We start from the raw sequence: 17,538 nt of genomic DNA, 5'->3' as shown, positions 1-17,538 counted from the left end.
TCAGTTAGCATTAGATCTTTATTTCTCATGTCACTTCGAAGCTTACAAGGAGCTTACATTTAACTTGGGAATTTTCAAATGACACAAGCAAAGATTATATACAGTACTATAAATTGTCAGCTATGATAAAGGAGACCAAATGTACACATTTTGTTGTTATTTCCATAGCATATGTTTTGTCTTCTGTAAGGTATAGATATTTCTGTCTTTTTTTCTTTTTTTTTTGCCAAAGGCAGGTGCCCGTATCCATAAAGCATTCCATATTTCCATACTTAACTCTTTGCTGTTTATAAAAATATCAGATATTTCTTAATTTCTTTCGATCCCTGTGTTGACGAGCGCATCTTGATGCATCTCCTCAACATTATTGCTGCAATAGCACAGTAGTAAATTCTGGAACTCTTAAGTAAACATATATAGTAAAACATGGCTATTAGCAACTGTTGTTTTTTTTATTTTTTACCCCCCGGTTTTGCAGGATTCTTTAAATACTTGACACACTTTCAAAGTGCAAAAAAAAAAAAAAAAATTTTTTTGATCGGAAAATTAAAAAAAAAAAAAAAAAAAGGTGCAAATAATAATAATACTACAAATTGGTGAAAGCGTAAAAGAGGACATGGCACTTCTATAGTGGAGGTGTGAAATGACTGCAGCTCGGCTCTCGTCGTAATTTGGCCGCCGTGATTGCCGTCCGTGGGCCGCTTCTTCCTCGCCTCCACTTTAGGTCTAAAGTACAGCTAAGAAAAACAATACGAGCCGAGGAAAAACAAAAAAACATAATACTCAAAATGATATCAGCATTACACTCCGCAATAGTTGCTCCCCTTGTAATTGTCTGCTACCACACTCCTGTCCTATAGGACTTTAAAACAACTCAATTGTCTAAAACATAAGTACAAGTTGTAGGTTTTCCTCTGACTACAAACACAAACTTGTGCCTCTAAACAAAGTAAGCTTAGTATCCGAGTTAATTCTGTGATTTTCAGCAGGAGATTGAAATGGAAGACTGTAAATCAGTCAAAAAAAAAGAAGAAACACTGATGAAATGTCGGATGAAATGCGAAGAAGGCAGGAGAGTCGATCTGAAAAAAGGCAAGGCATTCCGTTTTCCTCTGCTGCAGATACTCTGGAGATGTTTTCTACTTGAATCAGTATCTACAAAATGACCCCATTTTGTACACAGTGATTTATGATAACTTGTAGTCATGTACAGCATGGCGAAGCCCCGCCCCCTTTCCCCCTCCCCCCTGCCTCGGAGGACACAGTCCCACTTTAAAGCACTTTACCTGAGGTTTCATTAAGAATGCTGCAGTTAGCCTAAACAGGGAGGAGAACAGGCACACGCACATACACAGCTTGTTGATCACATCCCTGCAGGTTCGTCAAGCATGCTCTCAAGAGGGTTTTTTTTGGGGGGGAGGGGTGTGGCGCCTGCATTCCAGTAAGGGGCGGGGTTGTGAATTCGAGGGGAGGGGTTTGTGGCTCTGCGCTGAACGGAGTCCATGCAGATTCGGCTGCGGCGAGAGGCCAGTGGACAGGCTCCTCCTCTCGCTAATGGATGACAGAAGCTCTCCGAAGTTCTTCCGCGCTCCTCTTTTGGAGTTCAGTTCTTCTTAATATTATTATCGTCGTCGATTATTTTTTCTTTTCTTATTTTCAGGCTAGGTTAGCGGCCTCTCCCACGTAGAGGTCAAATGCAGCTAGCTGGTATTGAAGGACTTCACTCCCAACTTTGAACCCCTCTGAGCTGGTGGGGTGTTGGTGGGCGTGGGGGGTCTGGGAGAGAAAGGCTGGGTCACAGGGCTGGTCACTACGGGGAGGAGGACGTCCTACCTGTGGAGAAGCTGGAAAAAAGAACAACACTGAAACTTTAATCTTAAACTACATTCACAATGTCTTCCATTCAAGTGACCATGAAGAGTCTATGTAAACACATCCAAATGTGCGTTCAAAAGTTTTGCGTTCACATGTAGCTGCGCAAGTTTCTACACCTGTTTTCAGGCTCTATGTACAAACTGCATCGAATGCTCATTAAAGCCGTGTTCACACGAGCCGCACGGCAGAGGTAGTCAGTTTCAAAGTTGGGTCAATGGCACAGATGTTTCCCAATTTTTTATTTATTTTTTTCTCTTCTCCGGTTAATACAGGACGGTGAGCCTTCAAACTCAGTCACAGAGAAACAAAAACACGACGGAAGCGGCTATCCTAAAGACTCCGCCCCCAGAGCGAGAATGAAGCTACCGGTACCGGGAAAATCTCTGAATGAATAAATCCAAATATAGAGACGTGTAACTGATTATTGTAGAACTAATCACTGTAAATAAAACTGATCTCTCAACATCATCAGGGTCTTTCTATAGATTGTAAATGGGGAATATACAGCCACAGCTCCATGTAGCAATCAGTCTAAGAACATTAGCATGTAGTGATCAGGCTAAAAACATTAGAATGCTGCGATTAGGCTAAAAACATTAGCATGTAGAGCTCATGCTAAAAACATTAGCATTTAGCAGCATCAGATGCTACATATGAGAGTTTCACAGACCACTTCAGGAGTAAAATCAATGCTATTAGATCTAATCTTTTAACTCAAGTAGACCTTAGTTTTAATGAATTATATTTATCAGAGGAAACACTGGAAAGTTTTGTCCTGGTTGATGCTGTGGGACTTGGTTTAGTTTTCTCCATTAAAGCCATCCACCTGCCTTTTAAGCACTTTGAGTGAAATCGATTTTGGAAAGGTGCTATACAAATAAAGTTTGATTTGATTTAAAAAGCACATTCTTAAACGCCCGTGAATGCCCGGTGTGAGTGTAGCATTAAACTAGAGAGCAACTGTTACCTCTGCAGCCGGTGAACCATATGAGCTACCAGAGAGTCAGAGATCCCGGGATAGGCCTCCTCCGCCAGCAGGATCGCCTCCTTCAGCTCGTCCAGGACCATTGGGTTCCCATTGACCTGCTCCTGTCGCGCCTTTAGCTACAGACAAGACATTGTTTTACTTAGACATCAGCCCCTTTCACATTTCAGTTTTTTTTTCCTTTTAAGTATATGAAAGACAAAACAACCCCATTTTTATTTATAACATGGTGTTGCTCTCCTCTAGAATTTTTTCCCTTTCCCATTTTTCCCACTTTTTTTTTACTGTATCACAGCAAAAAACTTCGGAAAACTTTCTAAAAAATGTTAAAAACAGTTTTTTCTTCTCTTCAGGAAAGTACTGTTCTGAACACCTCAAGAGAAAAAAAACCTAACTTTAAATTGAGGATTTATTTTTTTTATTAATATGAAAAGAAAAATTAAAGACTAATGTGGGCAGCTTTATGGAAAATCTGTGAAGTTCAAATAATGTTTTTTTTTTACACTTTCACAAACTACCAAATACTCAACTACTGTGATGATTTCACTCTTAAAAGATTTTTAACTATTGATTTTATAGTTTCATAATACATTTCTAAATTTGAAAAACTTAAAAAAAAAATTGTGAAGTTATAAAATATTTAAGAACAAACAGGTTACACTAATGTGAGAGTTTTAATTTGGAAGTTTGAAATTAGTTTGTTGGCACTTTAAGACACATTTTCAGCACAAAAAAACATATCCTAATTTACATAAAAAAAGGTCATGGTCTTAATATTCTGCCATGTGGAACACCCTAGCCAAGATAGTCAATTAGAAGAAGTGGTATTTCTTGTAAACCATTTAATATTCTAATAATCCAAGGTGTAAATAATTATGAAAGTATTAACACGTTCGAGTAAAAAAGACCATTGACAGTATATGAGAACTGGACTGAGTGAGTGTGGCATCATCCACAGAAACTGGTTTACTTCCAACTCCAACCAAATGAAGTAAATTTTTTTGTGATATAGACACCGCCATGTTGGACCCAGACGTGATCCATAAGCTGTGATTGGTCCAACTCGATCTGAGTCTACATTTCTATGGCAACCACTCTCACCAACCAGGAGTGAGCTTGTTGGAAGTCTACACCACTCACACTTGAAAACAAAAAATCTGCCAAACGTTTTGAATATCAACACCAGGAGGCACCACCTACTTCTATGGAGGCATCTGATTGGTCAGTTTATCGCTTGAACTTCTCAAAAACTTTACAAAAAAAAAACTTTACAAAAAAAATAAGATTAACACAAACATGTTAAAAAAAGTATCAGAACAAGAATGGTTATTCTGCCAAATAGAATGACATTAGCTTCTTGGAACCAGCAGGTACTTCCTACTTGGAACGTGAAGGGGGAGGAGTCACAGAGTCCAGTTCTCATATACAGCCAATGATTTTATCTTTGCAAGATATCTACCAACAGTTGAGGAGCATTTAAGTGGAGCTCCTCACCTCAGCCAACGCAGGAGAGATGACTGCAGCCAGGCTCTGTGAAAAAGGCCTCTTTGGAATGTCTTTTGTCTGCGGGAACATGGAGACATGAGAGAGTTGTAGATGGTGGACGTAGATAAGAAGAACTCTTGGAGCAGCAGCAGCGGACCTGGTCTGTTACTCCCGACTGTCCTTCTCCATTCTGTAACTTCTTGGGGTCTTTTTCTCGAATGGTGAAGATCCAGTCGTCACTGCCAAAGTCATTCCCGCCCGACGCCTGACCGTCCTGCTCTCTGCTCACACACGTGAAAAATAGGGAACTTTAAATGGCTGTTCGTTCTTCTGGAAGTTGCTCTCTAGGAAGTAGACTTGACAGCAAGGGTTAGGAATGTCTCCCTCTTCACTCGGTTTGTTTTTAGGACAAACTTGTTAAAGACTGTAAATGAAACATGACTTACGAGTCAGACTCATCAGAACTGGACTCTGCGGTTCTGGACTGCTCTGCTTTCCACCTTTTGTACTTGTCCACCAGCTCGGTCAGGTACGAAGTCTTCTTGGCGTAGCGGACGATCAGTTTGTGCTTGAGCAGTTCTTTGGCTGTTGGCCTCTGCGGGGAGGAAGACGAGCGGACTTGAGTAAAGTGGTGATTTCTGGGACAATTGGACCTTTAAATGTGCACGTCTGCGTACAAAACTGGGCTCTTTGTTGAGGCAGGCCTCCACAAACTCTTTAAGGGGCTTGCAGTAGCTGCCCTCCAGCGTGGGCGGGTTGTTCTTTGGGATCAGGAATAAAACCTTCATGGGATGCAAATCCGAGTGGGGCGGCTCGCCTTTGGCCAACTCGATCGCCGTGATACCCAACGACCAGATATCCGCCTGGAAGGAACCAAGACCAAGAACAATGTCACAAAAAAAACTATTTGTCTACCAAAATGACTTTGACTAAACATGTCATCAGTTATATCTAACAATCATGTCCAGAACAGAGTATTAAGCAGCTAAACCTGCAAGAAATAAGAAAAAAATGTTAATATATATAATTTTTTAAATAATTTCTCAGTATAAAGTTAGGAAATAAAATTGGTTGGCTTTAAATGTATTAACCACTTGAGGGCACCAATACATCAATATATTAAAATAAAAACATACATTACCTAACATGACCACTAGAGGGCGCCGATACATCAGTTTGATTTTTTTCTATTTTATAAATATTATTTTTATGGAGGATGATTTGCAGTTTGACGGTTTGTAGTGACAAAACAGCTTTTGATGCTTGTTAGTTTAGTTGAAACTGATTTAAACCAGGTTTACTATTTTTCTTACATTTATGAGACATTAAAATAAACATTAATTTTTTTGTAATAGGCAGGTATCTAATTTTGTTGCGAGAGAAGGACTTTGCTATTGCTCTAAAACACAACTTTATCCTTTTTTTATACATTTTTTATATAAGTGGGAAGCATCATTGCAGCGCAGAGGTGGTGTCACTTTAACCCAGTGTTTCTCAATCTCAATTCTCTTTAACACAGCTCAACACCTCCCTCCACTACAACTTTCTGCTGTGAATATCATGTCCATTTGCTCAAGTTAAATGTATATCTCCTCAAAACAGTCTACATTTATTATCATTAAAGAATGATTTAAAAAAAAAATTAAAAAAAATACTTCTAAATAATCAGTTTTTATGAATGTTTTTTTAAAATACAAAAATATCAGACAAAGTAAAAACAACGGTCTTTCCTTGTTTCCCTCCGCAGTAGTGATGAATTCTGGCTCTTCTCAGAGATTCAGTTCTTTTGCATTAGCTCTCTGAAAACAGCGGTTCTTTCTGCTACCAAATGGATTTTTAGGTTTTTTTCTTGCTTTGTTTGATTTATTATAAACTACTGTATAAGATTATGCATAAAATCCAAGATGTAAATATGTTTTTATTCTTATAAAGTGTAAATTATTTATATGCTGTTATTTATTCCTTCCAGACAGAATGTACAAAATAAATGATAAAAGAACTAACAATTAATTAACTATTCAGTTTTTAACTCTATACATTTTAAGCTTTTTTCCTTTAAACACATTTGACGTGAAATTGTGCAAAACCAATAAATCAAGACTTTTATTCACATTAACATTTAGAAAGACAAAAGAGTTTCAGCTTTGAGGATGTCATCTGTTTCTTCTGTCAGTGATGATCTGATCGGTTTTAGAGGAGATTCTCTCAGTTCTCAGGTGTCTGGACAGGTTGGTTGTGGAGCCATAAATATATACAGAATATATATACATATAGAATATTTCCTGCAGACTCTGTTCCTTCATACTATCAAGAAAAGTCAAATGATTCCAGTTTGTTCTTCTTTTCTAATGTCTCATTTTCTTTACATTTTGTGTTGATGTTTTCTCTCTATCTCCCTGTTTGGCTCTTGCGCTGCTGCACCGCCCAGCGCGCGTACTTTCTCTTCTTTTCATCTCTGTTAAATATTTTGCCATCACAATTCTTGAGGTTTAATTAAATATTTTCTCTTTGTGTGTGGATGTCACGTTCACTGACGGAGTCCTCCGATCAACTGTTTAGTAACTAACATAAATGGCATGATCCCCAGTCGTCATTCTGATTAAAGACTCATTTATAGAAACAAAGAAATATTTATTTTACCATCTTGCATATTTCAAAACTATCCAGTGTTAAATCAGGGCCGTTTGGATGAACACAGAGCATATACCATAGTGATGGTAAATGTTTTATATATGTGAAAATGGGTAATTTCCCGCGGCACACCTGACCATCTCTCACGGCACACTGGTTGAAAAACACTGGTCTACATTATATGCTTATATGTCTTATATGTCTTCTTGTTCCCTGCTTGATGAGTGTTCAAGAACATGTGCAAAGCGGGTTCCTGAACGTGCACTTGGTGTTCACACCGGACAAGAATGGAAAGGGTTCTTCTTTTTCTCCTTTGTACAGTCGGAAGAGGCTTGGAGCAAATCTTACAAATCTTACTCCAGACTTTTTCTTTCACAGCTCTATTCTGATTTATAAAAGACTTGGTGTCATAGAACTCTGCCTGGACACAAACTGCAATTATCAATTTCAAATCGGTCTCCGATTGGTCAAAGTTTGAACAGCTTTAACTTGCTTTAAGGTTTTGTAAGTAGATCCCCAAACGGTTGTAAACAGGCAGAAACTACGAGAGAGTTTTGAACGTGTAAGCTTGAAGTGGACATTTTTATTGGAAGTAATGACTTGAATGTTCCTTGCGGAGGGTGGCGTAGCGTAAGGGTTGATGTACCTTTGAGTCGTAGGCAGACTGCTTGATCACCTCTGGTGCCATCCAGAAGGGCGTGCCCACAAAGGTGTTGCGTTTGATCTGCGTGTCAGTCAACTGACCGGCCACGCCGAAATCTGCCAGCTTCACCTCTCCCTGCTCGGATAGTAGAACGTTTGCCGCTGAGGAAAGAAGGAAAAAAAAAAACATCTTGAGATGCTTCTCCTCTGCTTAGCTTTTGCCTCAACCCCCTGGAGGAAAAACACACTGTATAATGAATGAAGCCATAAGTGGACGCCAATACCATCAGCGTGCAAGATGATATGCGGCCGCAGACAGCAGCGATCGCTCATAGGGCTACCTTTAATATCTCTGTGGATCTTCTTCTCGGAGTGCAGGTACTCCAGGCCTTTCAGGATCTCTCTGAGGATGGTGGCGATCTGGGTCTCATCCAGAGCTCCGGGCTCCATCTTCCAGGAGACAAGAACGGAAACAGTTGAGGCCAAAACTATTGACGGCTTTGGAGTCGCTCAAGACTTTAGAACAAACACATGAGGTCAACAGTTGATGTGATGGTGATGTTTCCATGTAAATGCAGAGAACAGAAGAGTTGGGCTGGTGTCTAACACACCGCAGAGGTTTTTCCACCAGAAGCTCAAACACAATCCCTTCCATTTATCTGTCAACTGTAGATAAGAGTTACAAAAACAAACCATCAGCAGCATCTGCAGCAGATATTTTAAACAGTGGAAGCACAGTATGAGGGAAAACTGTGCGATATTAGTAGAGATGGGTATCACCAATAATTTCCAGAGTTTGATTCATCATAGCCTAGATCGATTCAGTTCTATTTTTTTTTTAGATTCTTTCAAATCAATTTGATTTAATTCAATTTTGACTTTAGATGGTTTACAAATTATTGCTAATAGCATTCAGAGTTACATGGATTCTCAAACGGAGAAACTCCGATTGTTCTGCCTCTCCTGCAGGGTGTTTCAGTTTGCCCACTAGGTGGCGATCACACTATAGCATTACATCTTATTCCAGAAGAAGAAGAAAGTATGAGCATAAAACTGTGCTTTTTGGTTACTTTAAAAAAATATTTCCTGAAAGGAGTTTGGAAAATTCATACCTGTGAGTATTTAAAGATGCTCATTTAGTCAGTAGTTTATGTTTAGGTCAACTGAGCGTTAGTATTAGCCGTCCTAAAGGAAATCCCATTATGCGTTAGCATCAAGCTAGCGGACTTTTGCATTATGCTTTGGTCGATCTCTACTTTTATGGATTAATTAATGATCTATTAAGCTTAGATCGATTTATTGATTTTTTTTCAACCCAACCCCACTTATTAGTGATTAATATCGCGATAATGACATGGCTTACAATTTTCAGTTCTATTTCACTGCAACAGTTTTATTCAAATAAAAGTCAACTAATAAAATTAACTTCACTTATACTCCAAATGACCCTCGTCCACATAGTAGGCAGGGCATCTAGCATGAAAGTGCTGCATCTGATTTAGGGGTAATCTGTGGAGCCCCACCCCCCGCACACGCACACGCCTCGCGCTTGCATAATTTAAATCAATTTTCCGTTCACATTGAATAGAATTTGCTTCAAATTCAAGTACATCGTCTTTGTTTTGACAAGCCCTAAAGTAGCTGCTTCAAGGTTATCTTTAATTCTATTCACCTGAAGCTCCCGCTGAATGTGGGAGGAGCTTCCGTCAAAAACTTTTTTCATAATGGAGGACCGGATCAATAGATATCAAGTAATTTAATTTTATGAGCTAAATAAAAGCATCGGTACACGTCTCCATTCTGGGTTCAGAGAATCTCCCAGTTAAAAGCAGCAACTGACCCACACAGGAGAAAACCGCTGCTGCGTAACAGGGACTTGACTGTGCTGTCAGGCGACGATAGTACGGCAAGCCAAAAGGATCATAAATCACCAGGCAGCGCAATGTTTTACGGACAACAATTATTATTTCAAATATTTAAATGTTTCCACAGTTAGTTTCAGTAAAACAGTTAACACCAAAAAACAATTTCAAGTTCAATTTTAACAGTTTTATTTCTGAGTTAATTTGAGCATTTTGTGTGTGTGTGTGTGTGTGTGGGGGGGGGGGGTAGGACTAGAATATTTGTATTTTAAGGGGTACTCCAGATGGATTTGGTATTTCCAACACTATTTTTAAGCATTCTTTTCTCTCAGTTTTGGTAGATTTGGTGTCAAGACATGCAAATGTAATCAGAAACTACATTTTTTATCATTTTGTTTGTGTTCAAAGTTTAAAGATGTTTTGTTTTAATAAATAGGCCTCAATGAGAAAATGTTATAAATAGCCTTTTGTGTATGTGAAGTACTTTATATGTTTTATTAAAAGTATGTTTTGAAGTGTTTCTAAAAATTTATTTAGCTTTTATCTTGTTGTTTTTTGCTGATATATACAGTATATATTTTTTTTATGAACCATGACCCTAAAACCATGAGTTTTGTGATCTGTTACACCCCTAATCTGATTGGTCATGATTGGAATGTGTAAAATGGCTTTATTTTGGTTGGTTAAATACATCAAGCTGCCATGAAATAATTTTAGTATGAGTGTAAACATTTAAGGTAACCATTTCTTGCAGACTGCGGTGTCTTTAGAGATATCACACAGGCTAATCTCACAATGAAAATAAGATATGCGATTTTCTGTACAGGGCTAAAAGCAACTAAAACAACCATTTCTGAAAAGATTTTAAGTTTAATTTTTTTCATCAACTTTTATCTCAACAACTTTTGACAACATAAACTGCACATAAGTTGTTTCAATTTTTTCCCAACTTTATCAAACTTTCTGATTCCATGCTAGCCACTTTCATTCAACTTTATCGACAAAACAATAAATAAGTTTCATATTTCATTATTGTAAATAATTTACTTTTGAAAGAAATATATATATATGTCTTGTCCATAACTTAAAAATACTAAAGCCAACATCAAATCTCAGCAATTTCAGTTGAACTGATTACTGATTAGAATTTATGTACATTTCTCTACTAAATCTATCTTTAAAATAGTAGTGTGTGTGTGTATACATATATATATATATATATATATGTGTGTGTGTGTCAACAAATCAGAGTATTTTAAAGTATTTTTAACGTACCTATTAAAAAATAATGGATATCTACAGCCAAACACTGGTTTGATTCTGAAATAATTGAACAGTTTAATCTCCGTTTCACATTACCAACCAGAAAACCCCAAAAAAAGACGTTCAAAGAAGAGAACAAATTTATGGAAAAGCCATTTTCTGTTGAACCGACAGGAGCTAATTTAGAAAAAAAAAAAAGTGACATCAGAGACACCAGCAGGAAATACTCACGACAACACAATCAACCCGGTAGAAAGAAACACCTCCCTGACAAACCACAATATTTCCTCTTGTGCAATTAGGGACGATTAAACACTGATTTCAGTATTTATTTAGGAAATTAGCTTTGATACAACACTCCTACAAAGAGAAAACAGACGTTTCAGCAGCAGGCTGAGTAATTGTGTTTATACACAAAGATTTTGTCAAATCCTGCAATTATACAATATTTTCATACCCATTCAATCTCATATTTTCAGGTTAAGCCTGGGATAAACCCATGTGGAGGGGTTGACTCGTATGGGTACTGCAGGTTTTTAGGTTGTCTGGGTCTATAAAGGGTATACGTCTTAAGTGAAGCACAGGTATATCTTGAAACCCAATGGACGTCATGAAAATGGGCCGTACCATTGTCGTCCAGACTTGCATCATTAGCCCCAGGTTATTCTAGCATCCGATTTTCTGATCCAACATGATTGAAATTACGAAATAATTGAGTTTAATTGTAAATTCATATCGATCCCCTATAATTTTACAAGAATATGTTAAACCTTGTGCTATCCTAGGCATGTTTACATTAAAAGTGGGGTCATCTGGACCCCACAAGACAGCGCACTGAAGTCTTCTGAAGGGTTTTTTTATCTTCACTGGTGTCCGTGGCAGACATAAAATCCTGTCCACCTTTGTCATGGGAGGGATCACACATTAGTATATGGGTCGGGTCATCTGGACCCCATGAGATAGCACAAGGGTTAAAACCAAACAAAATAATATTTTCATTGGAGTGTGTTTGGGAAAAATATATATTTTTTAGAAATATTGTGACTAAGAACTTTTGAGTAAACATGAGTTTACACAGTTTGGGTTTTTGACAAAATTCTATATGAGTCATTTTGCACAGCCCTGCTAAATATACTTTTTGTATTTTCCGTAAACACTTCAAAATAACACTTCTGAGCCTAAAGCAGTTTATTTTTGAATACATTTAAGACTCATGATGTCATTTTAAAGATTTATTTTTTATCTTTTTGCCTCAGCAGGTCAAAAATTGAACTTCAATTAGATTTTGAAACACTTGATGCCCCTTGACAGATCCTCCACATTTGAATACATTTTTAAGATAACATTGGTGTGGAATTATTACTATTTTTTTATTTTTTATTTTTTTTATTTTCAACAGGTTTAGAAACTTGTTAATGAGCCAAAGAAACACCAAAAACTAAAGTTTGTCTGAATTCCTCCACTACTACTTGACCCTAAAATACTTTACATTGCAGGACTATCTATTGCCCTGGATTTTAATACAGATAGATGCTCACTCCTTTTCCTTTTTCTTTTTTTTTTTTTTAATCGTCAAATATGACGCTACCGATTTCCTGAAGTTTCAGTGCAATGCATTGTGGTCCATGTTTGCCAATCTAGTTAGCATTGATGCACACTGGTTTGTCAGAGAGACTTTTGGGAAATTTCCCGGATACTGGTTTTTAGAATGATCGATTTGGACACCCACACACAATCTCTACTCACTGAAAAGTGAGTAGTAAGGGAATTTGGAAGCAACCCGACTGTTACCATACTGGTGTTTCTAAAAGTTAGCAAAAAAAACAAATAAAAAGATCTGTGACAAATCAGTCTGTAATTAGTTTTTTAATCAAAATGAAGCAGAAAAAAAAAACGCTTACCAAATCTAAAGCCGAGCCTCCTCCTAAATACTCCATGATGATCCATAGCTTTGTGTCCTGCAGCGATGGAGAAAGATGTAGAGCTTAGCGATCTAAAGGGGGTTTGGGATGAATCACGAGGCTACAATCCCCAACATGACACTAATGACAGCTTGGTGGGGGAGTTAGCCATCTAAAGCGAATTACTTCATTTTGATGGAAAGTAGGAGGAAGGATATTAACGAATGGACTAAACTGAACAAGTTTGGGGACTAATGTTACCTTCAGGTATGAGCCGTAGTACTTGGTGACGAAGGGGCTGTCGCACTGGCTGAGCACGGTGATCTCCTGCTGGATGTCTTCGATCTCGTCCTCCGCCTCCTCCAGGTCGATGATCTTTATGGCCACCACCTTCTGCGTGCGATTGTCGATGCCTTTGAACACCTCGCCGAAAGAACCCTTGCCAATGCGCTCCAGCTTGGTGAACAGCTCCTCGGGGTCCACTCTGGCATTCTAGAGGTGGAAAGGGAGAAGGGGGGAGGGAGGAGAGACGGATGGATAAATAAACAAAAGATTAAAAGTTGGAGAAGGATAAACTGTTTGGGAGCAAATTGGAAACTCTAGCTTAAATGCTATCTATGCTACACCGTGTTTATGTCCACGAAGAGAGATGAAGGAAAATGACGGGAAAACAATGCAACAGTTTGATAACAGAGGTTAAAAAATAAAAAATTTCAACAAGATGGAACCAGTCAAACTGAAAGTTGTATACATCCGTGAAATTCTGTCCGACACCTTCATGTCTCCAATTTTCACTCATAACACACAGAATCTCCAAGCAACACATTCTCATTCCTAACTCGTCATATGGACATATGGTTCGGGCCCCCTCCGTGCCACTTTTTGATGTTCTGGGTGTCCCCAACTGGTTATTTTTGACATGGTGGTTGTTCCCATCAAATCAGGCGTCCCCAACCTCCGAGCTGCAAACCGGTACCGGTCCAATGGCTGCTTGGTACCAGGGCACAGACAGGGTAAAAGGCATACATTATTCAGGGGTCCCCAACCCTCAGGACGAGGAACAGCACCCCAACGCGGTACTAGTTCCGCATCCTGTACTTCGCCCCATGGGTTAAGGACACGTGATGTAATGGGAACAACCAGCACGTCAAAAAACAACTGCTTGGGGACATACAAAACGTCAAAAAGTGGCGCGGAGGGGGCCCAAACCATTCGTCCATATGACGAGTTGGGAATGAGAATGTGTAGTCCAAAGATGATGAGGATTTATCGTCACATCACATATTATCAACCAACATCCCATAATTATCAGGCTTTCAATTATATCCATGTTAAACTTCACTACAGAGACTTTTTATTAAATTGTCACAAAAATGTTCATCCTGAAGAATCCAGCAGTAAATAAATAAATGATGTAAGAATTCAGTTTAAATTCAACTTTATTTAACATCAGAAACAACATTCCCTGTGATCAGGGAGAATGCAACTTTGAAGCAGTTTTGTTAGCATTTGACAACAGTTGAACCAACTTCCTGTGATCCAAAAACACAGGAGTGGGTCAGCTTGACCTTAGCGTTCTGGCACTAGTGTGATCATGTTGAAATCTCCTTAGACCGTAGCTCTATTTGATAAAAACAAAAATAGTCAGGGGTCCAGTGACGTGTCTAAATACCCATGAAGGTTGCTAAAAATGCTTAGTGGTACAGTTCTTAAAGGTTAATAAAATAGATTCTGTATTTGGATTTACAGGTCCATTTTTCCATCCAAACATGGCTGCCTGGAAACCAACTTTCACACGTGAGAAATTAACCAACAAAAAAGCTACTACCACTGCGCGCTGTATTAGGGTAAGTACAATATTGGCATGTGTGCTTGGGTCCGAACAGTTAACCCAAATCAAAAGAAGATCAGGACAAGTTTGTAAGCATTTGAATTTTTCTGCGGTTTCCTGTGTACTCTTTTGGCCACGAGTCTATATTGAAAGCGCCTGCAAACTACAGCAAGGGCTGGTCTGTGGTGGAACTGCAAACGTTCCTAGCCATCTTTGACAATGGTGCGCTACAGGGTAAGCTAGCAGTTTACACCACACATGCGGTGTGAAAACAAAACGCTCGGTTGAAGCGAATGGAAACGGTTGCCAAAATTAACTGGACTGTACCGTAACTCTCCTTATTGTACTGAACCGCTCAGTAGAAACGAGGCTTAAGTGGACCAAACCAGTTACTCAAACCGGCTAGTCTTCCGTCTACCAATGTTAACCCTTTAACACCGGAGCTTTAGCGCTATTGTTTGCATTCTTTTGACAACTGTAACTCTTCAACCGTTTACACAATTCTGAAGCAGAGAAAAGCGCTGATATACAATACTTTGCAGTAGTGAGGTGCTTACCCAATCATTGTAAATCAGCCGATTCTGTCACAAAGACAAGCAGCTTTGCGCAGATAGGTACAAAGAGCGTGTCATTTAGGTGTTGTTGACTACATCGAATTAATTTTGAAATATATAGAGGGACCGCTGTCATCTTAAAAAGGATTTAACCAAAAGATGAATAATTCCACATATTTTTAAGAATGTCTTTTTTTCCATTTATAAGCTTCCAATTGTCGCAATACATCGAAAACACTTGTACGTTGATGATGCAGTGCTGTTTTGTTAAGCCTCAACTACAGTTTTTAGAAGATTTTGTTCATATCTAGAACACTGTGGGAGTCTAACAACTGATGGATGAGACGGTTTTACATGAAAAAGACAGTTTCCTCTAATATGAGAGGGCCGCACTGTTATTTTCTATTACCCAGCTGTTTCCTCTTGTCCTAACTTTACATCTGAGTCTAAAATAGGACCAGTTTCAGTTTCTCTACCTCACTTTTCAGAGAATTACAGTTTTTCCTTCATCGTTTACCCAATTCATTGGTGGTTAGTACATTAAAAAATAATAATCGAGTAAGAGAGTGTTCTCATCCATTTAGAACTAAGCGGATATTAGCCATGTGCATTTGCAGACAAGTCTCGAGTTTCACAATTTTACTCATCAGTGCCAAAATATTCGTTCCTGTTAAAGCCGGATCATTCAAAATAATCAAATGGAGACTAAAGGGTTCTTTTTAGGTGAGTGGAGCTAAAAACAAAACCGCTTCTTTTTCTTTTTTTGTGCAGCTGCACACTTGCAGCGTTTCTATCTTCGACAGGAATGAGAAAAAAAGACTAGTACGCCACAGGAAGTGAACTAAAATGACTTAACTCTCAAGAGGCTGCTGATATGTTGGAAGCTCGAGAGCAGGCGCTGAGTAAAACAACTTCCTTTTATGACCTTTTTCCAGCAGATAAAGCCTCATTATGTGCGTTGAATGGAAGCAGATGCAAGACCCTCAACTCCTGATGTTCATCAGGGAGGAAAAGTTAAAAAGAACGGAGGGTTTAAAGCCCTCATGAACTCCCTGTCTTGCAGCTTTGCTATAAAAAACAAACAAACGCAGGTGTGCTGCTTCTTCTTGGTGTTTGATTGGCTTCAGGTGCTCCTCAGATTTGATGAACTTAGTTCTGACCTTCAAAAGCATCTTTTTAAAAGAGGAGTAGAAGAAGAAGGAGCTCACCTGCATCCCCGGTAGGTTGCCCTGCACGGGAGAATGGGCCATCGCGAAGCCGAGTGGATTAGCGCCTGCTGCTGCCGCCGCCGCCGTTACGCTGGGATCTCCTCGGCTTCGGTGGTTCCGACAGTCCCCCCCACAGCTATGCCAGCGGCTCTGTAGAACCCAGCTCTGCTTGAGAAAAGTCTCGGAGCTCCAAGTCGTCTTAGTTCTTCCTCCTATGTGTCAGAAAAAAGCCCCGAACACAACTCAGAACAGCTGAGCACGCTACTGACGTCTGCTAACGCCAGAAATCCGCAATGTTAGCCAAGCTAACAGCCTGGCTAAGCCTCCGCTCGGGGTTAAATCCAATCCTTAGCCCGCTAAAGTCTCCAAGAATGTCCGTTTGCGGGCTCTGTGGCGCAGCAATAAATATTTACGCCGGCTATCTCCCCGCTGTCACTCTCCGTTCGCTTATCTTCCCGCTAACTGTCAGCTAGCAAACATGGCTAGCGGGTTAGCTTCGCGGCTAACGCAGGCGAGCGGACGAACGTTCAGTGTGTGCAGGCACCGTCTGCCTGCATCCGGGCAGGCGTCACCGGCAACGCGGAGGCAGGAGGTCGTCTCTGCCCCGGCTGGTCTTCAGTTACCCCCGGAGCTCCGGCATCTGCGGTGAAGACGGGTCGCCACTATTCAGTTTCTGTTGTTTTGTTTCCTCCCGTTACTTTCAAGCCGTATTCTCCGCTATCTTGTCGGCGCTGTGACGCCTGGCTGGGCGGATCCGGATCAGGATGAGCAGCGACATCCTCCTGACTTCTGCTCCAAACGGCCAGGTACTGATGCTGGAAGGACGCGGCGGCTCTTCGAAGCGTTTAGAGCTTTTTTAAAATTCCAAATGTGCAATGTTGTTTTTGTCGTGCACGATTAGTTGAAATAATTAAAGGTTCAAACGACTCGATCGATTTGGTTCCGCTTGACTCCAATTTGCGTTCATCAAACCAGATAATTTTAGCTTGAAATATAATAGAATAAAATAAAAATTTGGGGGGTTACGTAAATGCACGTGTCTAGAAAAGAAACGAAAACAATATAGGAAAATTTGTCAGGGACGGATCAGCAAAAAATGGGGGTCAAGGGCATCAGTGAGACCCCTTATTTTTTATTATTTTTTTATTTGTTTTTTACTGTCAGAAAAACAAGTTCCCAATTTTCCCCTTTAACACATTAACGCCTGAATTTATTTCCAGCTATGACCAAATACATAAAAAATTACATACATTTCTGCTTTTAAAGGGTAACCAAACAGGGAAGTTGGAGGCTGACTCCAC

The 17,538-nt window shown here is 39.5% G+C and overlaps 2 protein-coding genes across 2 annotated transcripts in view; one reads left to right on the top strand and one right to left on the bottom strand.

Moving 5' to 3' along the window:
- On the bottom strand, positions 1–16,372 carry stk24b (serine/threonine kinase 24b (STE20 homolog, yeast)). The gene is made up of 11 exons (XM_024294512.1): positions 16,238–16,372; positions 12,906–13,136; positions 12,645–12,701; positions 7,960–8,068; positions 7,623–7,780; positions 5,023–5,208; positions 4,792–4,940; positions 4,503–4,626; positions 4,355–4,423; positions 2,843–2,979; positions 1–1,844 (listed from the first exon to the last, which is right to left on the bottom strand). The coding sequence occupies exons 1-11, from the start codon at positions 16,277–16,279 to the stop codon at positions 1,811–1,813; spliced, it is 1,296 nt and encodes a 431-aa protein (XP_024150280.1). The 5' UTR covers positions 16,280–16,372; the 3' UTR covers positions 1–1,810.
- A 624-nt stretch (positions 16,373–16,996) lies between these two features.
- Positions 16,997–17,538, top strand: part of LOC112160129 (sodium-driven chloride bicarbonate exchanger) — a gene marked incomplete in the record, with an annotated part of 52,062 nt that continues 51,520 nt past the window's right edge. The window contains 1 exon segment of the mRNA XM_024294508.2: positions 16,997–17,043. Coding sequence (XP_024150276.1) covers positions 17,002–17,043 — 42 coding nt within the window.

The sequence above is a fragment of the Oryzias melastigma genome, linkage group LG2, assembly GCF_002922805.2.
Source record: "Oryzias melastigma strain HK-1 linkage group LG2, ASM292280v2, whole genome shotgun sequence".
NCBI lineage: Eukaryota > Metazoa > Chordata > Actinopteri > Beloniformes > Adrianichthyidae > Oryzias > Oryzias melastigma.
The sequence above is the reverse complement of the archived record's forward strand: the minus strand, read 5'-3'. Positions and strand labels throughout refer to the sequence as shown.